The sequence below is a fragment of the Papio anubis genome, chromosome 3, assembly GCF_008728515.1.
Source record: "Papio anubis isolate 15944 chromosome 3, Panubis1.0, whole genome shotgun sequence".
NCBI lineage: Eukaryota > Metazoa > Chordata > Mammalia > Primates > Cercopithecidae > Papio > Papio anubis.
The window spans coordinates 86742813-86765546 of NC_044978.1; the positions used below are offsets into that span (position 1 = coordinate 86742813).

The 22734-nt window shown below is 39.3% G+C and overlaps 1 protein-coding gene across 3 annotated transcripts in view; it reads left to right on the plus strand.

The window, feature by feature from the left end:
* SLC39A8 (solute carrier family 39 member 8) overlaps positions 1–22734 on the plus strand; it is an 85571-nt gene that overhangs the window by 15387 nt on the left and 47450 nt on the right. For all 3 annotated transcript variants that reach the window (XM_017958888.3, XM_009207261.3, XM_031664403.1), the window contains exons 3-4: positions 12174–12336; positions 20999–21168. In XM_017958888.3, the coding sequence (XP_017814377.3) occupies positions 12174–12336; positions 20999–21168 (333 nt within the window). The remainder of the gene's footprint in view (positions 1–12173; positions 12337–20998; positions 21169–22734) is intronic.

The window sequence follows — 22734 nt, forward strand, 5'->3', positions numbered from 1 at the left end:
ATTTCTTGTCTTCTGCTAGCTTTTGAATTTGTTTACTCTTGCTTCTCTAGTTCTTTTAATTGTGATATTAGGGTGTTGATTTTAGATCTTTCCTGCTTTCTCCTGTGGGCACTTAGTGCTATAAATTTCCCTCTAAATACTGCTTTAGCTGTGTCCCAGAGATTCTGGTGCATTGTGTCTTTGTTCTCAAAGAAATTACTTATTTCTGCGTTAATTTCATTATTACTCAATGGTCATTCAGGAGGAGGTCATTCAGTTTCCATGTAGTTGTGTGGTTTTGAGTGAGTTTCTTAATCCTGAGTTCTAATTTGATTGCACTGTGGTCTGAGAGACTATTTGTTATGATTCCCATTCTTTTGCATTTGCCGAGGAGTGGTTTACTTCCAGTTATGTGGTCAATTTTAGAATAAGTGCCATGTGGTGCTGAGAAGAATGTATATTCTATTGATTTGGGGTGGAGTTCTGTAGATGTCTATTAAGTCAGCTTGGTCCAGTGCTGAGTTCACAGACTTGAATCTTTTTTTTGAGACAGATTCTCACTCTCTCCCCCAGGCTGGATTGCAGTGGCACGATCTTAGCTCACTGCAACCTCTGTCTTCCAGGTTCAAGCAATTCTCCTGTCTCAGCTTCCCAAATAGCTGGGACTACAGGCGCCCACCACCATGCCTGGCTAATTTTTGTATTTTTAGTACAGACAGGGTTTCACCATATTGGTCAGGCTGGTCTTGAACTTTTGACCTTAGGTGATCCGCCTGCCTTGGCCTCCCAAAGTGCTGAGATTACAGGCATGAGCCACTGTGCCCAGCCAACTTGAATCTTTAATATGCAAATCTGAGCATGTCACTATCCTCACATGACTTCCCATTATTGTTAAAATAAACTCTAAACTATTTGCCTGGTATTTGCAGCCCTGAAGCATGTGCCCCCACTCCCATATTTCTCCAGCCTTATTTCTACTTTTTATTTCACATTTCACCTTCAATGCTGCTTTCTCCAGGAAGCCTTTAACAGTCTAATTACTTCAGAGTTGGTTAATACCTCTGTCTTCTCCAAATTCATGGAGCCTACCTCCGCACTTACCAGGCCATGCTGCAGTTATGTCTTTTTTTTTTTTAGAGGTGGAGTCTCTTTCTGTCACCCAAGATCTGCTTCCCAGGTTCACGCTATTCTCCTGCCTCAGCCTCCCGAGTAGCTGGGACTACAGGTGCTCACCACTACCCCCGGCTAAGTTTTTTGTATTTTTTTAGTAGAGACAGGGTTTCATTGTGTTAGCCAGGATGGTCTCGATCTCCTGACCTCGTGATCCACCCACCTCGGCCTCCCAAAGTGCTGGGATTACAGGCGTGAGCCACCACACCCGGCCCCATGCTAATATTTTTAAATGAAAAATAACTATATTTTCCATGACCAAAAAATTAGTAAGAAGAATGGCATTGTTTTACATTTCTGTAAATCTCTTCAAAATCCAGCTTAAAAGAAAAAAGTTTGAATCTCATATATGCTGTCCCATTCCACCAGTTATGACATACCTCCTGTAGTGTTCACACATAAAAGAATTATAGCGCCTGTAGTCCCAGCTACTCTGGAGGCTGAGGCAGGAGAATGGCGTGAACCCGGGAGGCGGAGCTTGCAGTGAGCTGAGATCCGGCCACTGCACTCCAGCCTGGGCGACAGAGCCAGACTCCGTCTCAAAAAAAAAAAAAAAAAAAAAAAAAAAGAATTATAGTGAAAAAGGAAAATGCAGTCTTCACACTATTTTCAGAGAAACTTTGACCTTGCATTTTCTCTGACAGGGTCTTGGCAACCTCCAGGGGTCCCTGGACCATGCTTGGAGAACCACCATGCTAAAGAAGTGTCATATACTAGGGCCTGTGATGGACACAGCTGGTCCTTGTATGTGGAAGTGAGATGGCTTTGAAAGGCGCACTCGTTTCTTGTGGCATCTCCCCAGCCCTGAGGTGAAGAAGCAGCATGCTTTCCACACTTTATCCCCAGAGGGACTGAGTGGGAGACCCTTGGTGCACAGCAAGGAAACAAAAGCTTTGATCTTGGCAATATGCGATAATGCCCATGGGACTCCCTGGCAGATGATGGGAAGTAGGGTGGCCTCTGCCCCCTGAAGACATGTCAGGAGTGGGAAGCCAAGGATCTAGAGTGGGTGTCTGTGCTCTGACACCACACCAGGCTTTCAGGGCTCTAAAAGAACACCTTCTCTTTTCAAGAGAAGATCTTGAAAAGCTGAATATGGAATTGGGTAGGACTGGGAAACTTGTCTGTCACTATGACAAAGACAGACAATGTTGTAAACATCTTTTAAAAAGATTGTTGTGGCTTTCAACATTCTTTTTCTTTAGTAAAATCTTTAAAGAATTCCAGCCTGCCTGGTGTTTAGGGGAACCTGGAAAAAGAGATTTTAAACAAACAAATCATGACTTAATTTTATTTTTCTTAAAAGAAACTGAAATACAAGTACATTGTTAAAAACTTTGGCAGATATAAAGAAGCACAAAGGGAAAAAATAAAACCACGCATAATTTTTCCACCCGGAAATAAACACTGTTAACGTTTTGGAGCACAGATTTATCCTTATTTATAGCATCATTCTCTATATATTGTTTCATAATAATCTTTTTATCCCTAGCAGTGTATCATAAAACAAGGCATCTTTCTCCTTTAAATTATATATTCAGGAAAAGCGCTCTTCATCTTCTCTTCAAAAAGAGTTTTGAGTGTGAATGTAGGTGTGTGTGTATGTATGTGTATACATGTGAGTGTGTGTGTATATGAGTGTGAGTGTGTGTGTATGTGAGAGAGTGTGTGTGTTGTGGGTGGCATCAGGGCCAGAGTGGCTTCAGTAAGAAGTGTAAGAAAACCTGAGGAAAAATGGAAAAATTAATCTTGGGGAAACAGAGTTGGGGTCACTTGACTGGCCATACCTTAAACCTAGAGATTATTTTTATAGAGTGTTCTTGGCTCAAACCTTAGAAAACTGTATTTTATCTTGATAAAATAATAATGAGTAAACTTTGAAGAGGACTTTAAAGGAGGAAAAACTTCAAGAGAAGATGGAGAGAGTGATTCAGCATGTGTATATATGTGTATATATATGTGTGTGTGTGTATGTATATGTCTATATATATGCATATATCAGGGAGATTTGGAAGTGAAACTTGAGTGCCTTGTAATTGAGGCAGTTCCATTATTGCAGGAAGAACCAATCTGGAAGCAATTTCCTCAGTCATTCCTGCTTTGAATGTTCCTGCCATGAGTGTGGAACTTGTAAGTCACCAATTCCATTGTTCAGTGAGCCCTAAAAGGATAAATTAATGGGACTGTTCACTTGTTTCAAGGGTCAGAAGTGGCCTCCCAATTGTTAAACTCAAACTACCGTTTTAAATTTATGTATTTCAATTGCTCTCTTGGGATCTTTGGCCAGTTGCCATATTCGAAACACTTTTAGATATCCCAATGATTATTTAATAGGAAAGAAACCTCTGGAATCCTGGAATTCATATCTACCTTAGTATTTATTAAGACAATTACTAATATTACTATGTGCCTGGCATGTAGTAGTGCTCAGTTAATATGTGTTGAATGTATGAATGAGTAAATAAATGAATGAAGCTCTCACTTGTCTTCACAGCATTTTTGGAGCCAACTGCAAAAATGGTTTAAATTCATAGCTGCAAACTAAACAAAATTATGAAAAAGCAAAAGAAATGAAGTGCAGAAAGTGAAGTATACCTAAAATTCTCACCCTGGTGAGAACAGTTGGCTGATGTTTGAACTGTAGGATTTTTTTTTTTTCTTGAGACGGAGTCTTGGTCTGTCGCCAGGCTGGAGTGTAGTGGCACAATCTCAGCTCACTGCAACCTCTGCCTCCTGGGTTCAAGCAATTCTCCTGCCTCAGCCTTCCGAGTAGCTGGGATTACAGGTGTGCGCCACCACACTCAGGTAATTTTTGTATTTTTAGTAGAGACAGGGTTTCACCATGTTGGCCAGGATGGTCTTGATCTCTTGACCTCGTGATCTGCCCGCCTTGGCCTCCCAACCTGCTGGGATTACAGGTGTGAGCCACTGCGCCTGGCCGGCTTTTTAAAAATTTGTATAAATGTAAGGAGTACAAGGGCAGTTTTGTTACATGAATATATTGGGTAGTGGTGAAATCTGGGTTTTTAGTGTAGCTGTCAGCTGAATAATATACACTGTGTCCATTAAGTAATTTCTTATTGTAGGGTTGTTTTTGAAGTCTGTCTCTGAGTGGGATCCTAAATATGGTTTAATAGTTAATTTAATTGTGTGTTTCAACTCACTGTTGGGGCAACAAAGTACATTCTCTGCCAGGGTCTCAATGATTCTTTCATTGAATCCTTCTCAGTGTTCGACTTAAGACATAGTAGCCAGAATACTGGCTTATAAGTCAAAAGGCATGAGAAGACATATATCTGAATTTTGTCTTTAACACTTATATGTTGTTTAATCTTGTACCGTTAGAAATGTACTTTTCTAGACGGGATTTCTTCATCCAAATTTAACCTAAAATCTATTTGAGTGGTTGATTAAAGAGGTTATATGTGTTAAGCGTATATTATGGTTTGCTATTACTGTAGTCCTTATATGCTTCCCAGAACTCTTATGATAAGTATTGTTTATAAAATTTATTCACCAACTAATTGCATACTCATTTGCATGGCTGATCTCTCTATTAATTTTTTTTATGTATCATGTCTTATTTCCCCAAGAATCAGATGCATCAAAATAACAAACTTAGCGCATGTATCTCCTCTTCTAGGAAGCCTTCCCTGACCTCATTCCTTTAAGCACATAATATGTCGTGCATATTTTTATTTGCTTATCTGTTTTATATTTATGTCCTTTATTTATTTATTTATTTATTTATTTTTTGAGACAGAGTCCCACTCTGTTGTCCAGACTGGAGTGCAGTGACATGATCTCAGCTCACTGCAAGCTCCGCCTCCCGGATTCAAGGGATTCTCATGCCTCAGCCTCCCTGAGTAGCTGGGATTGCAGGTGCCCACCACCATGCCCGGCTAATTTTTGTATTTTTAGTAGAGATGGAATTTCACCATATTGGCCAGGCTGGTCTCGAACTCCCAATCTTGTGATCCGCCCTCCTCGGCCTCCCAAAGTGCTGGGATTACAGGTTTGAGCCACCATGTCCGGCCTATATGTATCTCCTTTCTATGCTGAATGATGAGATTGTTGAAGATGGAAACCATGTCTTATTCTCAACACCTACTAGAATACCTGCCTCAGAGAAGGTGTGAGCAACCTGTTCAGTTAATGAATAAATGAATGAGAATGAAGGAGAAGTGAAATAGGCTTCTATAAGAGCAGAACAGATGAAGATTTTAGGTGGATTCTTATTAAACCTCTTGTTGCATCTCTTTAAAGAACAGGAGATCGCCATTTACTTGGGGTGGGAGAAGGATGATGGCTTTCATCACAGCTGCATACATGGCAAATTTCAGAAAGTACCTGTAGTTCTTACTGTTTAACAACAGCTGTAGCAATCACTGGCAAGGGCAGCGTAGAGGTGGCTAAAATGAAGGAAGCTGGACAGAGCTCTTTCAGACTTGGGTTCTAACCCCAGTTCTGCTGCTGGCTCCCTTTGGGGCTTTCTAATGGTATTTAAAGTGGATTGTCATTGAGTCTAAATGCATTACAATAATCTGTCTCTCCCTGCCTTTACCTCCACAGAGAGAATAAAACCACACCTAGCACTGTCCTTACTGGGAATGTGAGCTACTCAGCCTCCCATGGAATCTCAATCTATTGCAAAACAAAATCTGAAACCGTTTCTGGGGTGGCTTTTGAATGGGATGATATTTCATTTTTGGTGTGGTGTGAAGGCCTTGGTATAATGGTACAGGATCAGATGGTCTTACTGTATTGTATTATTTAATGGGTGCCACTTGATAAGACAACCAAGCAGAGAAAACAGCCTGTGTGTGGAGAACAGGAAGAAGTGGGGAAGCTTTAAAGAGTGGAAAGGCTTATCTTTTTGTTCTCCTATAGGTTATGATGTAGCATTCATTCACTAGCTTTTAAAAGTGACTTTTAAATAATTAATTTATGTATCCATCAGCACTCTTTTATTTCTAAGAATAAAGAATAAAGAAATAAAGGATAAAGAAAAAAATATCAACTTTAATTAGCTTAAGCCGAAAGGGAATTCATTGGCCCACATAACTTAAGAGTCAGGGTGCACATCAGCTTTAGGTACAGCTGTATCCAGGGTGTTGTGATGGTATTGAAAATCTGTCTTTCTCCACTTCTTAGTTAGTCTTCCTTCACATGGCGGCAGAAATGGCTTAAGATGACCCAGACTCACAGCAGGACTAGTGGAGAAAGAGTTTTTCAGTAGCACAGGTGAGTATAGGATCCAGGTAATCCTATGCTTACCAAAATCACATGGAAAGGAGTTCCCATGGCAGTAAGGAGGTCTGTTACCAGATGGGACAAAAACCCAAGGGTTACATGTCTTTCATCATTCCAGGAAGGCAAAAACCACAGACAGCTACCCAATTTGACTGGCCTGGGTTGTTTCTTATGTTCTGAGCTTAATTCACTAGGGCTTGTACACTGGCTCCTTTTCTTGCTTTTGCACAAATTGTTTGTATTCACAAGCCTTATTCTCCTGATCAGCTCCGCTACTCCCACTCAGCTATGATCTCTTTGCAGAAGCAGCCACATCCTTATCTCTAGGCTCTACTTTTCTCAGAGAAAGCTCACCAATCATTTGCATTGGGGTTCCAGGAGCATTGCAACTTGAAATGTCTAAAACCAAAGTTGCCACCATCCTGCCAAATGGGCTTCTCTTCCTAGGTTCCCTAATCACAGTGTTGCAGAACTTTGTTCCTTAGTTCAACTTAAACTGGGTTCTTGTCACACGACCTGAAAAAATTAGGCACATAGACACATTGAAGGGTGAGGAGAGTGGAATTTATTGGGCAAAAAGAAAAAAAGGAAAAAACAACCTCTCAGCAAAGTGAGAGGAGTTCCTGCTAACAGGCCGCCATCTCACAGATTGGTTCCAGGTCACAAACACAGGAACTGAAGAGGGCAGGCTCCTCCCCCTTGCACACACGGGAACTTCCCATGGCTCCACCCTATTCTCCCTCCCTGCAGGCGGATAGAGATTCTCCCAGGACCGTCTCTTTTATCTGCCTCCTGCATCTATCAACAGCAGTGGCAGCATCCTCTTTATACTCTCCCAGCATTCTATTGTCAACGTTGTTTTTGGCTATTTCCTCTGCATATCATTTCTCCCTCTTGTGGACTCTCAGAGTTCTTTATTATTATGTGTTTTTTTTTTTTGTGAATTTATAATTTCCTCTCTGGGTCTATAGACCTTCATGTATCTGATTTATTTCTGCCACAGTTATTTAAGTTTGCTAATCGAAGGCAATTTTACTTATTTATCTTTGTACTGTTTCCTTCCTGGTTGTCATCCTCCAGCTTTCCCCACTTCCTACTACTCCCGTCAATATTATACCTAGACTTTTATGGTTTCATAAATATTTGTAGAATAAAGGAAGGAGTTAATGCAATCTGTAGTATAACTACATGGCTATTATACTTGATAGTGTTAAAAAACCAGAGCCTAACAGCAGTTGAAGTGGTAAAAACAGGTTTTATTCAGGAAACATTGCAATAGGGGTATGTTAGAGTTCTCCAACAAAACAAAACCAGCAGGAGGTGTGTGTGTGTGTGTATATGTATATAAATATATATTATATAAAAATATAATATATAAATTATATTATATAATATATAAAAATTACATTATATATATCTCTATATATTAGAGTGAAAGAGAGATTATGAGGAATTGGCTCATGTGATTGTGTAGGCTGAGAAGTCCCAGGATCTGCTGTCTGCAGGTTGCAGATTGGGAAAGCCAATGCATAATTTAGTCTGAATCTGAAAGCCCGAGAACCAGAGGAGCCAGTGGTGTAAACTCTAGAGGGAGTTTTGGAGAAAATGAAATAAAATGACCTAGTTCAAGCAATTGGGAAGGAAAAAAGGGACAAATTCCTTCTGCCTCTTGTTCTGTTCAGACCTTCAATGGATTGGACTCACACTGGGGAGGGCAGTCTACTTCACGGAGTCCACTGATTCCAATGCTAACCTCCTCTGGAACCACCCTCGCAGACATCTCAGAAATAATGTTTAACAGCATAGAAATAATGTTTAGTTTGGGAACACAGTGGCCAAATTGACACAAAATTAATGATCACAAGGGGAAAAGAGACCTGAGTACAGAACTTGGCTCAACTCCAAATACAACACGGACAAGTGGGGATTTATAGTCAGGGAGGAGGAGGGGTAGGAGTGGGGAGGTGGTCAGTGAATGGAAAATTACTAAGAGGAAACGTTAAGGGTAGGGGGGATTTTGGTTAAATAGACCTAACAGGATTCTTGCTGAAGACAGGACCAGGGTGATCAGATATGGAGGGTGGGGGAACTCTCTTTAAACTGATTAGAAGGTTTCTTGCTAACACTGGGTGATGCAGGTCCTGTAAGGATGGATACTAGGGTCAAGGCCTGGGCTCAGAGGAGCCTGTATGCAGTTTAGCCAAGGAGAGAATCTGTCGGTATTGAAGCTTTCAGATCTTGCCACTCTTCCGCATTTATTATAACCAAATTTCAATTGTGTATAATGCTAAGGAAGGAACTTGCCCTAATTCCTTGAGCTTCCTTCATCCCCTCCCTGAACCAGCCCCCCACTTTCCCATAAAGACATGTTTAGGAAAGAGGCAGAAAAACTTCTGACTTATAAAAACTGGTGAGGAAGAAGGAAGAGCAGAAGCGGAAGCCAAAATGCACAGAACTGTTTGCTGAAACGGTTTTGAGCATACTTGGCTGTCTCTTTTGTAGTATATACCTGGCCTCTACCTCTAATGCTACCTTACTTTGATGTTTCACATATATAAGGCCCATTTGAGGTCACCCTAATGTGGCAAGAGACCAGTGAATAGGAGCTTAACTTCAAACTTAGAAAGAGTCTTTATGTCTTTATGAAAAACGTCAACCTGATGAACACGAGGACATCTGAAACCTTAAAAGGCCACAGCAAACATCAGGGCAGCATGCTTGAGAACAGCAGTGTCATAAATACAAACATGAAAAGAAGTAGAGCTGTCATAAATATGAAGGAGCTGGTGAAAGCACATGGAGTTTTATCAAGGCACATAGCATTCCGTACAATCACCCTGAATTGTTTTCTGAGGAGCCCTGGATGATCCTACCCTTTCCGTAATGTGTTTGTTCATTGTTTTGGAGGTGAAAGGGTGTGCTTGTGAGGGTGTTTGGGCCTCCTTGTCCATGGTATAACCGGTTGGTTTTGTTGCCCTCACTCTTCAGGCGCTGGACTCTCATCCTGTTTGTTCCCGCTCTGGGAGGCACCACCCTTTCTAAGACAACGGCTTTCTTTTGTTTCGGGTTCAACTTTGTTAAGTCAAAGTATAATAAATATCAAGATTGTTTGAAGCCAAAAATAGGCCACTGTCCAAAATTGTGTTCATTCCACTTGCTGGTAGATAGCTATTTTAAATAAGTCAGGCTTGCCATTAATTCAGTTCTGCTGCACTGTTAGCATTCTGTTCTCATTCTCTTATCATGAGGTGAGTCTTTGAGTTTTATCATCTCTACATCTCTGTGTTCTTCGTGGTGATTGGACAGTTGCCACTCTCCATGACTACCGTGACTATCCCTGACCACCTGTCCGGCTAAAATTTCAACACAAATGCTGCACAGCTAAGCTATCTGATGGTATTAATTATATATTTATTTGAATGCACTTTTTTTTTTTTCTAATTGTAGATAGGAGGGTGTCTTTAATGATGTACAGTGGGCAATTCTGACATCCTTAAGGTTGGTGGCATTCAAGCTCGTGACTGCCATTCACAATAAGAAATACATTTTACATCATGATCCAGTATACATGTGCATGTTATATATGATGTGTAACTGAAGCTAAAGTTTGGTTAAGCAATACTTACCCTATTATGTGTGATATAGTTTATAGTCTCTATTCTTTTGCCTTTTACTTTATTAAAAAATGCCGACTGTGCCTTAGCAAGTGGACGTCCTGATTCAGGAATGGGTTACAATTTGAGTCTGAAAAAGAACTGCTTAACAGTCATCAGGTGTTAGGGAGTCTTAGAATGCTAATTCTGAAAAGTCTTTGGAGATTATCTAGAGGCATCTTCCCTTTTTCCTCTTATTTTGCAGTTGGAGGAATTTAAAGTCCAAGTAGGGTAAGTCTTCCTTGCAGGGAAACAGTGGTGCTCTCTGTGTGCTATCACGCCTATTTTTTCCTGGAAACACGCAGTGTCCAGTTCAACCACAAGGGTTGTGTACTTTTTGAGTCTAGCGATTATGCTTCTGGATGCCTTCATGGTGATGAATAAGCTGTGCACATTTTCCCTTCTCCAGTTGAATCTTGAGGTATTTTCTCCCTCCATTAGTTTATTATACATCTTTCTGAGTTAAAGGGAAGACTGTTAACAGGGCATTGGGTGTGGTGTATCCTCTTCTATGGATGGCACACAGCTATCATTAATCATAAACTCAAAAGAGTGGGTTGAATAAGGAACAATTTTAGGTACATACTTAGACATTAAAAAAATCTAAGTGTGCATTTTCTGTAAGGTAGTTGTAATCTTAGTTTTGGAAAACTGCATAGATCTTGGTGTATTTGATGTTTTTTCATTTTTCCTTTATAAACAGTAGTAATCTCCTTGTATCAAAATACGACATTTTAAATTTCATTGTTTCTGTCGTAAAGGGAATTACAACATCCTATGGTCAAACAGTTAACATCAACTTTTGAGTTATTGATACCATTCATAGTGTAGTAGTCAGCTCAGGCTGCCATGACAAAGTACCATAGCCTAGGTGGGTTAAGCAACAGAAATTTATTTTCTCACAGTTCTGGGGACTTGAAGTCCAAGACCAAGGTGCCAGAATGGTTGCTGTCTGTGAGGGCTTTCTCCTTGGGTCGCAGAGAGCATTTTCTCGCTTCCTCATATAGCAGAGAAAGAGCAAGTGAGCAGGCTCTTTGATGTCTCTTTTTATAAGTGCACTAATCCTAGTGGACCAGGGCCCCCCAACTTCATGAACTCATCTAAACTTGATTACCTCTCAAAGGCCCCATCTCCAAATACCATCACACTGGGGATTAGGGCTTCAACATGTGAACCTGGGGAGACATAATTCAGATCGTAGTACATGGCTAAGGTCTTAGTGGGGTTTAAGCATTGGTGGAAGCATGCAAATAACTTGCCTAAATTACATTTATTAAAGACAGACTCTTCCATTTGAGTGAATGGATGTTTTTCACACTATAATTCTTATGACATTCATTAGCATTTTATATTTTTCTTAATAGTGCAAGTACTGTATATGGAAGAGAGCTTACAGTTAAAATGTGAGAACAACATTATATCTTTAAAAAGTTATTTTTGCAGTTTTTTTCCTAATGCAGATTCTAGTCCTCGTTAATAGTTAATGAATTTCTAAACAGCCCAGCACTATTTTCAAAACTTAATCTAATATAGAAAAGCTACCCAACATCACTGAGAATAATGCATATTTTAACAAAAAACACTTTGTGCTAAAGACATATTTTAAAACAACTTTTTATATTTATATGTATTACAGTGTAGAGAAGAGAGGAATTTCTTAGCATGAAACTGTAGGGAGCCAGGTGTTTGTCTACAAGAAAGGTCATAGAGACTCATGCCAGTAACACACAGAAAATATCCATTCAAACTGAAGAAAAGTAAACTAAGAGGGGGCACTGACAACATAAAATTGTTTTAGAGCCCTTTGTTTGAATGGTGTTGGTGCACCCCTATTTAAGTCCTTGGATATGCCCAAACCAATTTTTATCTTTTTTCTGCTGTAGGAAGGCTGTTGATTAAGAAGGGATTTTTTTTTTCTTCCATTTTTCTTGTTTCTACATTTAAAGTGGCGGGGCTGTTTTACAACTTTAGGGGCCTTTCAATTTCTGTGGTGGGCTTTTGTATAAAGAGTGCTGTGCATCTAGATGAAATAGTGTGTGTCTCTTTATAGCATGTTTGCTTATGTGCTTTTACACATTATTAACACTTTTTTTTCTTTGTTTGTTTTTTCTATTTCAGTGTTTAACCGCTGAAGAGATCTTTTCCCTTCATGGCTTTTCAAATACTACCCAAATAACCAGCTCCAAATTCTCTGTCATCTGTCCAGCAGTCTTACAGCAATTGAACTTTCACCCTTGTGAGGATCGGCCCAAGCACAAAACAAGACCAAGTCATTCAGAAGGTATATTGAAAGCATTTTTTCTCTTTTATTTGAAAAGTCTATAAAGCCATTATGAAATGAAGTTAATATGCCTCTCTTTCTGCTTTATTGCTTTTAATTAATCTACACAGAGCCTCTTAGAATAATACTTATATTCTGAAAGTATTTAGAATAAGAGAATTATAACTTATTTAAGCTTTGTAAGTTATGCTCGTCTCTTTGTTGAATCAAAATTGTATTTAGTACACTTAAAAACTATAAAATCCAGTTCTTGATTTTAAACAATATATATTTTATGCTGTGCATATTGTATTGCATTTTATTTGACTTATAATTGATCATTTCATTTCCATTATCTTTTGCTTACCATATTATTTTAAAACTTGTCAGTTTATCTGCAGTTACCGATGAAGAGATAAGAGAACTAGCATACTTCTAGATTAAATCTTCAGGGACCAAATTATTAGTTTTAATTTTCTTTTTTTTTGAGACGGAGTCTCGCTCTGTCACCCAGGCTGGAGTGCAGTGGCCGGATCTCTGCTCACTGCAAGCTCCGCCTCCCGGGTTTACGCCATTCTCCTGCCTCAGCCTCCCAAGTAGCTGGGACTACAGGCGCCCGCCACCTCGCCCGGCTAGTTTTTTGTACTTTTTAGTAGAGATGGGGTTTCACCGTGTTAGCCAGGATGGTCTCGATCTCCTGACCTTGTGATCCGCCCGTCTCGGCCTCCCAAAGTGCTAGGATTACAGGCTTGAGCCACCGCGCCCGGCCTAGTTTTAATTTTCATAGGTAAAAGAAAATACCAGAAGCTATTTTAAGTGACTATAATGGTATTGCCATGAATATGGTACTTTAAAGGTATGATCTGCTGCAAAGAAATTTTAAACCATAATAAAATATGTGTATGCTTAATATACAGCTCACATACTTGAATGTGTAGAAGAGTAACTTTCACCAATGAGATAAACCAATTGTTCAGGGAGTCTTTTTGACACTTATGCTGGAATTAAAAATTTTTTTTCATTTGTTCATTAAGCAAATATTTATTGAACAACATATCCAGCATTGTTCTGTGCACTAAGGAGTCAATAGTAAACAAGAAGAAAAATTATGTCTTATTAGGGCTTGCAGTGTAGTGGAGAAGAGAGATAATAAACATTTAAACAAACAAGCAAATAAACAACATAGTTTCAGAGTGAAAGGTGCTATGAAGAAAATAAAATATTAGTAGGTGAGGGATAGAAAGTGATGGTGGATGAGTATCATCTTAAATAGATCAAGGAAGCCCTCTCTGATGGGATATCATCTGAGCAGAAGGAGAGGGCCACAGCAAGGTCTTCTCTAGGGGAAGAGCATTCTTGATTGAGGGCACAGCCAACATAGCTTGGCAATGAGCTTGGCATGAGTGAGGAGCAGCAAGAGGGTCCTGTGTGACTGGAGCCTAGTGAGTTGGCGGGGAAGGTAGAAGGAGATACGTCCTGGCAGGAGATGGAGGCCAGATGAGGAAGCCTTGTGGGAGGTGGTAAATTGACTGGGTTTTATTCCGAATGTAGGGTGAAGTCATTGTACCATTCTAAACAGGGGAGTGCTGTGATCTCATTCAAGTCTGTAAAAGGGCATTCCACCTGCCTACAATCTGAAGAACAGATTGTAATGGGGCCAGAGTAGAAGCAGGGTGATTGGTCAGGAAGCGACTGCCAGGAGCTGATGCTCAGGATGATGGGGACTTGGACTAAGGTGGGGGAAGTAGAAGTGGGGAGAAGCAGTAGATTTGGGATGAGTCCTGGAGATCATGCTAAATAGTTTGCCCTGCATTGATTGTGGGAGAGGGAACAGTGAGTCAAGGCTTGAGCCAGAGAAACAGGAAAGATCGTTATACCATTTCCCAGGATGGAGAAGACTGGGAGGAGCCATTTACTGTAGAGGAAGGGAGTGGTAAGGATGAAGAGTATAATTTTTAGCGTGGTTGCTTTGAGACATTGACATACACAGGTAGACAGGGAGGTCCAATAGACAAAGACACACAGACATTTGGAGAGGAGATTGCTTTCAGAGGAGAGGTCAAGACCAGGGATTTGCCTGTCTAGAGATGATATTTAAAGACACTGGGGCTAGGCACAGTGACTCATCCCTGTAATACCAGCACTTTGGGAGGCCAAGGTGGAGGATTGCTTGAGGCCAGGAGTTCAAGAGCAGCCTGGGAAACATAGTGAGACCTCATCACAACAAAAATTAAAAGAATTAGCTGGCACAGTGGCATGCATCTGTAGGCCTAGCTACTTGGGAGGCTGAGGCAGGAGGATCACTTGAACACAGGAGGTCAAAGCTGCAGTGGACTATGATTACCCCACTGTACTCCAGCCTGGGTGGCAGAGGGAGACCTCATCTCAAAAAAATAAAAACAAAGATGCTGTTCTGAGTGAGCTCATCTGACATGAGTATAGATAGAAAAAAAGGGAAGACTTAACAAAGAAAGTGCCTGTTTTCATTTCCGGATTCCTTTGTGTATATACACTTCAATCTCCCTCTATATGAATAAAAGAGGTAACAACAATGACAAAAATAACAATGATAGCCAATTCTTTGCAGTACTTACTATATGACAGGCACTCTTTGAAGTACTTTACACATTAACATATTAATCACATGCAACTATATGATGTAGGCACTACTATTCCCATTTTACAGCCAAGAAAACAAAGGTACAGGGAGTTTAAAGTCATTTGCTCAAAGTTACACAACTTGCATGTGGTAGAGCCAGATTCAGCTGAGGTTGTCTTGGCTTCAGAACCCATGTTCTCACTGATATTCTGTATTTATAGATACAAAGTATAGAAATCATCAAGTATCATTTATCAATATAATTCACAATTTTGTGAATAACAGTAATTTCAATTTTGAAATATTAGTAATTTTGAATTGCTAATTGTTCAAGCAAATATTTTTGCTAGAGTATATTTATATTTCTACAAGCCTGTTTAATACAATTTGCACTTTACTTTCAAAAGTAAATTCAGCAAATGTTTTAGGATACTACCCTTGACTAATAGTATTGCACAGTAAAAGCACAGACTCTGAAGCCAGTTTACCTGGGCTCAAATCCCAGCTCTGTAATTTTCCAACTATGTTGAGAACATGACTTTAACCTTTTCCTGCCTCATCTTCCTCATCTAAAATAGTACCTTTCTTATGGGCTTGCTGTAAAGATTAAATGACTTAGTATTTGTAAAGTACTTCAAACATTATTCAATACATAGGTGCCGTAGTGGGCCTGTTAGTTAGGTCTGTTATTAACTACATCTAACATGTGCATAACTCTAGGTACAGGACATGAGGTTTCAGAAAAAGCAAATACTCTGCTCTGTGCAGGTTAGTTACTTATATTCAAAAGTAATTTTTTAACCCCAGTTGCTATGTGCAAGTTAATTACTCATATTCAAAAGTAATTTTTAAACCCCGGTTCTGTTTCAGGAACCAGGAATTGAGAACTGGAAAGTCAGAAGCAGGATGTGAGAAGTAGAATTCTAGGGCCAACACTACAAAGTTATAAAATAGAAAAGTCAACAATTCTGAGTTATGAGATCATAAAGGCACCAAATATTCAGACAGATAACCCAATAAAAAGAGAAATGCTCTTAGGGTGCATATTGTGTTAGGAATTGAAATGAGGCTGGAGTGGAGTGGGATAGGGTGGGAGAAGATATGGAAATGTTTCTCAAGGAATTTAGGTAATCTAGTAGAGTGCTTGTTACTACTCATCTAAGATGTTTAACTTGGCAATCTATTGCTATTTTGATGTGATATCTTGATTGTTTTATTTTAGTGCAACTGTATGATTATTTAATATCTCTATGGGTCAGTTACTTTAATAGTACCTTTATAGAATTGTTGGGAGTATCAAATGAGTTAATATATGTAAGTGCCTAGAACAATGCCCGGCACAGAGGAATAAGAATGTCTTTGTTCTTATACATGTGTTCATAGAGTCACCACATTCCCTGGCCCCTGTGTAATCCTATTGTTTTTCTCACTGAGAAACACATTTTAAAATAATTAAATGCACTGGATTTTTCATATAACTTTTCACTTAATGAAGAGTCAAGTCTTAGCCCATCCAAAGCAATAAAAAATCAACATAAAAGCAATCAAAATGATACAAGAATTTGAATACATTTATGTTGACATTTCAGTGGGCAGATAATATAATTTCTCAGAGGCCTCACATTTTATCTTTGAAATGTATTTCATGTGCTTTATAAAATGATATTGATGAGTACAGTAAACTGATGATAAGTTAAATTCTCTAGGAGAGAAATTAATTGCATTTTAGTAATAATTTAATGATCTGAAATTGCTTCATTTTTTGATGAAGTTACAGAATAGTATTTAATTCAAATAGTAGACAAAATAAAGAATATTACTTGAAGCATCCTTGAAGATCATATTGTCCAACTCTGTAATACAACCAGTGATATAAGTCTAAGTTCCAGAGAGGTTAAGCGGCTTCTTGTAGGTGTAGTACCTAAGGTGAGATGAGAACTCCTGATTCTTAGTTTGTTATTCTTTTCACTGAATAACAGTGAATTAAATGAACTAACATTTATATCATGGTCTACTTACTAATTTTTTTAAACATAATAATAATCAACATTTATTAAAAGCTTGCTATATTCCAGGGACAGCATTAACTGGTTTTATTTTATTCTTGTGAAAACTCTATGAAATATGAGCTATTTTAATCTGCATTTTAAATAGGAGAAAACTGAGCCTTAGGGAAGTCAAAGAACCAAACTATGATGCCAGTGAGGGGATGAGCTGAGATTTGAACACAAATCCTCTAGCTCCAGAGTTCACACTGTTAAACACCATTCTATACAGTTTCTCAGTTGAATGGGGCCAGGCAAAAATTGAAGCCTGGGCAGTATGCAGATCTGCAAAATGGGGATCATAATAGAACCATATTTCCTTGCTAGTAAAACTGGAAAAATAATAGTACTTATCTCATAGGGTTGTTGTGAGAATGAAATGAGTTAATATAGGTAAAGTTCTTAGAAGAATCTTACACAGTGGACATTCAATAAATGTAAACTATCATGACTATATTTCTTTGAAATCTATTAAAAATCTTTCGGGGTTCACTTATTAGGAGACTGGTCCCTCTCTGAAACATATCATTGGAGAAAGTCCCATGTATATATGGAGATGTCCAAGGAATAGATTCATACCAATGTATTCTTTTGGTGCTTCAGTTAAGTGGAAAGTGCTTCGGTTGAGTGGAAACTCCAGACATTTTTTTTCTGAATAATGTTCTAACAATATAAGAAGGGGAAGCTATGCAGTGTGCCCAGAATGTGATGAATTACACTCCCACCATCCCCCAAGTTGTGCTCATAAATGTGCAAGGGCAAAGAAAGTTAGAAAGGTGGATAAGCAGATGGATTGGTATGTCTTTTTGACAGAGTTCTGCTGCACTTTGAAATGGGGAATTTATTAATTCATTCAGCAAGGAATGTGTGCTTTTTCCTGGACAATTTTCTAGGCACTGAGGATGAATAAAACATAGCCCTTCTCATTGAGAATCACACAGTTTATATGATGTAGGCAAACGTATCAGTAATAAAATTACTCTAGCACACAAGAAGTGGTGAGCGAACCAATTAGTTTCAAACAAAGAGTAAAGGGAATCCGGATCAGCCAGGAAGTACTATCTGGAGAGCAGGGAAGCTTCATAGAGGAGATCTTTGCATTGGCTTGGAAAGCCACGTATGAGTTTCTTAGGCAAGGAAGATAGGAAAGTGTTTTCAGACAGAGAACCACAGTGTAAAGGTAAAGTTCGGTTGGGAAAACATGGTGTTTGGGTAAAGGCCATGTTGAGAAGAGGCTAAATAACACTGGAGAGGCTGTGTGAGGGTCAGTTTATGAGGGGCAATTTCAAATGGGGGCACGAGATGATCATTTTTGTGATTTAGTATAAGTCTGTAGGCCATGTCAGTTAGTAGAAGGGGCACCAGATAGATAACTGCCACGTTATATAAGATGAGGGAGTGAGAGGTGATGAGGGTCTGACTTCAAGGCCACTGGCAATGAGGAAGGAGAAGCTGGAGGTGAGAGATACCTGAAGCAGAATTGGTAGGGTTTGATCACCAGTTGTCTATGGAATTAACTGGTGGAAAAATTGAAATTGATCCTACTGTTCCTGTTATTTATGTAGGTAGTGAACGAGGGTAATGGAGCAGGTGTTTGCAGGGAAGCTGATGAGTTTAACATGTGCATGTGGCTTTGCTTCTATTGGCACTTAACAATTTCTTTGCCTTTTAATTTTAGTTTTCAACATTATATCTTGTCTACGCAGTGAAACTATAAATATTTGTTGAATGGATGAATGCATGTAGGCTAGTGATGGACAGAAGTATGTTCGTGTTAAGAGAAATTCCATGTAGATATACCACGAAGAAAGGTGTGGAATTGAGAACTCTCTCCAAGTGGAATGTCTGTGGAGACTAGTAGTATTGTTTAAGGTGATCAGGTAATAAATGGGAATGAAGTGGGCTGTTAGATGAAGTTGTAGGGCATGGCCAGGACCTGAAACTGATAGGAAAGTGTCTGGAGAAGATGCAGTCATCATGGTCAGTGCTGTGATGATTCTTGGAGTTATATAGTACCATTTATAATCTCACCTTTTCATTTGTTACTTAGCACAGGTGACTTTGTATCACGCTGTGTGTGTGTTTGCACGTGTGTGGTGTTTGTGTGTGGTGGCAGGAACCATGGTTTGGTCCACATCATCTAGGCTGAATGAACATTTACTAAGTTTGTTTATTTGTACATAGAAATTCTAGACTAACAATAATTATAGTGAAAGCCTGGTGCGGTGCCTCACACCTGTAATCCCAGCACTTTGGGAGGCTGAGGCAGGCAGATCACGAGGTCAGGAGATCGAGACCATCCTGGCTAACACGGCGAAACCCTGTCTCTACTAAAAATATAAAAAGTTAGCCGGAGTGGTGGCGGGCGCCTGTAGTCCCAGCTGCTCCAGAGGCTGAGGCAGGAGAATGGCGTGAACCCAGGAGGTGGAGGTTGCAGTGAGCCGAGATCACGCCACTGCACTCCAGCCTGGGTGACAGAGTGAGACTCCGTCTCAAAAAAAAAAAAAAAAAAAAATAATAATAATTATAGTGAACAATCTTGTGTTAATGAAGTACATATAATTCAGGATAACATTTTTACAGTTTTGTTGAGTCCTTTGGCCTTTCTAAAAATGAGATTACCTCTAAAGGAATAATAAAGCATATTGCTAAAAAATGTGGGCCTGGGAGCCAGACTGTCCTGGTTCAAAATTCAGCTTTCTATCTGTGTGACTCGGGCAGCTTACTTCAACTCCATATGCTTTGGTTTCCCCAGCTGTATGAAGGCGGTAGCAATATTTCTCTTACAGGGTTTTGTGAGGTTCAAATAAGTTGACCCATGTTGATCACTTAGCACAGGGCCTGGCACATGGCAAATGCTCCCTGAGCTGTAGGCGTTACTAGTGTACGCCATTGACAGTGCCATGGAGAGAAGCGGCCCACCATTTAAACATGCTTTCTGGATATTTTAAAGAAGTGGCTACGCAGAGGCAGCTTTCTCCTCTGTCACATTGTACTTTGTGTACAGTGTGTGGGGCCAGAGGCAAAGCCACATGTTGCACAGCCCTGAGGCCAGGTTGTATCTGCGCCTGCACCCACACATAGGTGACTGTCCTTGGTATGTTTCACTTGTGTTCCCATTTTTTCCTTAAACCAGCCCCTCTAGGATAGAGAGAGGGAAATTGAGGCCCAAAGGCAACAGGTCACACACGCCATTAGCTATAGCGCTTAGGATAGTATTCGTTCATTTCATTCTAAGCAACACTTATTGTGTGCCTACTGGGTGCCAGGCCCTGGGTCTCGAGAGATGAAAGATGCACCACCTTCTTCTGTCACCAGCATCTCTTCTGTATGGAACATTTTTGCCTAATCTGTGTCTCGCAGGGTGAGTTATGTAATGCAGCCGCTCCCTCCTGTCCCCATGTGCTCACTTCCTGAGTGCTTATTGCATCAGGCTGACTTTAGTTCCCAGGAGGCCCCAGCTGGGGAGCTGAGGTGCTGCTGGGGCCACCTTCTCTGAGGAGGTGCTGTCCTCAGGAGTCTGAAGACAAATGATTGTGACAAGCTCAGTGTTAGCAGCTATGGTCACCTTGAAGCTAGCCCACTGTGACCCATCTCCATCCCTGCCCTCCACCCATCATCCCATACCTTTGTCCTGAGGCTCACACTGCCTCTGTTTTTTTTTTTTTTTCCCCCAAAGTGCTGTTTTAATCTATTCCTTGAGCCATAGATGAAACTAGGTGGCTTGGAGCCTGTGGCCCTCAGATTGTTTGTCACTGTTCTAGATGTTCTCCGAGTTCCCTGTAAGCTGTAAAACTCATTAATACCATAAAGATGATTTAGGGCTGATTAAAATGTAAACTGTATTACTATTAATGCTTGCTATGCCATAATTTATATTCTCAGTTTTCTGTATACTTTTCGTTGAGTAGATTTTGTTCTTTTAAAGACGACATGTGTCTTAAGCTTTTAAAGACACTTTTAAGCTTAATGTACAGGAAAACTTCATTTGGTTCCTTGCTCTGATTAATTTCTACTCTCTTTTCCCTCTGACCCACAGTTTGGGGATATGGATTCCTGTCAGTGACAATTATTAATTTGGCTTCTCTCCTCGGATTGATTTTGACTCCACTGATAAAGAAATCTTATTTCCCAAAGATTTTGACCTTTTTTGTGGGGCTGGCTATTGGGACTCTTTTTTCAAATGCAATTTTCCAACTTATTCCAGAGGTAAGGATGTTGGCTATTTGTTTCAGTGAATAATTGTTTCTTTTGAATGTTTTAGCACTTTGTATGTTTTTAGCCTCCATAATTCTTACAGCGTTTTATGGTCGGGTTTATAGTGTCTTGGATAAGAGAAAGCTGAATCACAGCAATTGTAAAGGCTTGTCCCAAGCTACAGTGGATGTCAGTATCAGAGACAAAATTAATATTCTAGGAGGCCAGCCACTAGGACGTGCTCAGACAGCTCTGGGACACCTCAGAAGGCCTTAAAACTTTATTCTGCCTTGCACTTGGCAAATTTAATTTTTTCACACACAGTTTCATTATTTATTTATTTGTTTTTCTAAAGAGCGTGCAATGTCAAATATACTGCGAATGTCAGATGTAAATTTGTAATTTATTTAAGATATACCACTAAATTCCCTCATATATTTACTACAGCTATAAGCGACTAGAGAATAAATGAGAGCACGGTCAACAAACCTTTTTATTTTTTCCAATTGTGGAAAACATATCAATTGAGGACTAATAAATAAATAGCAACTTATTTTTTTCCTTTGATAAAATGTGTTATTGATCTGATCTTGACTATAGTGCACACTATTCAATTTATTTCAAATCTGCATTGTGCCCATATAAGGAAGAGAAATGGAGGGAGGAAAATAAATGAAAGGAAAAGAGAGGCAATGTTGAAGAGGAAGGAAAGGAGAAAGAGACTTTCATAGAAGGGATCCACAAACGGGAACTGGAGAAATATATGTATACATGGACTATATCTGCCACCCACAATGCACACACAGAGGGAGAGACAAACTCCATACAGAGAGAAACTATTAATAGTATTTTAGGGAGTACCACCCTCATCTCATTATTTTTAGAAAATTATGACTAAAGCTTCCTTTAATTTTCAAGCTATACGTGAAAGTGGGGATATAACTTTTTAGGGTTATAGATTTATTATCATTATTTGATCTAGAACCTAAGAGAATATTTCAAAGCTTCAATTGCAGAGATGAAAAATATTAAAATTCAGGGTGATTAAATAATTTGAGTATAGCCTTACAATCAGCTAGTTAGAAAGCTAGGATGACAATACAGATTTTCTGATTTAAAAGAGTATTATATACATAATATATTTAATATGATATAATATATGTGTTTATTATCTCATCTGCTTTATGGGTCAAATTAAATTAAACTAATACTGTATGTGGACTAGAGACTCTACATTTATGATGTTAAGGTTTTCTATTTTATTGAAATTTAACAATATAAATAATCTGTAATAATATCTTGAATTTCCATAGAGTTTTTTATAGCAAAATGATTTTCCTTTTCTTATTTAACTTTATTTTCATAATGTCAATGTTAGGTAAATGGAACAGGCCTTTTTTTTTTGCCATTTTTGCATTGTATAAGCAGGCACAAAGAAGTTACTCAAATGAAGATGCGGCCATGATGTCTCCCCAGAGGCAAACATGGGACAAGAACCCAGACATCTTCTATTCTGCTTCAGAGGGGAGACTTATAATGTGTGGAATGGTGTGAAGCTGTGGCTTTTCACCCATTAGT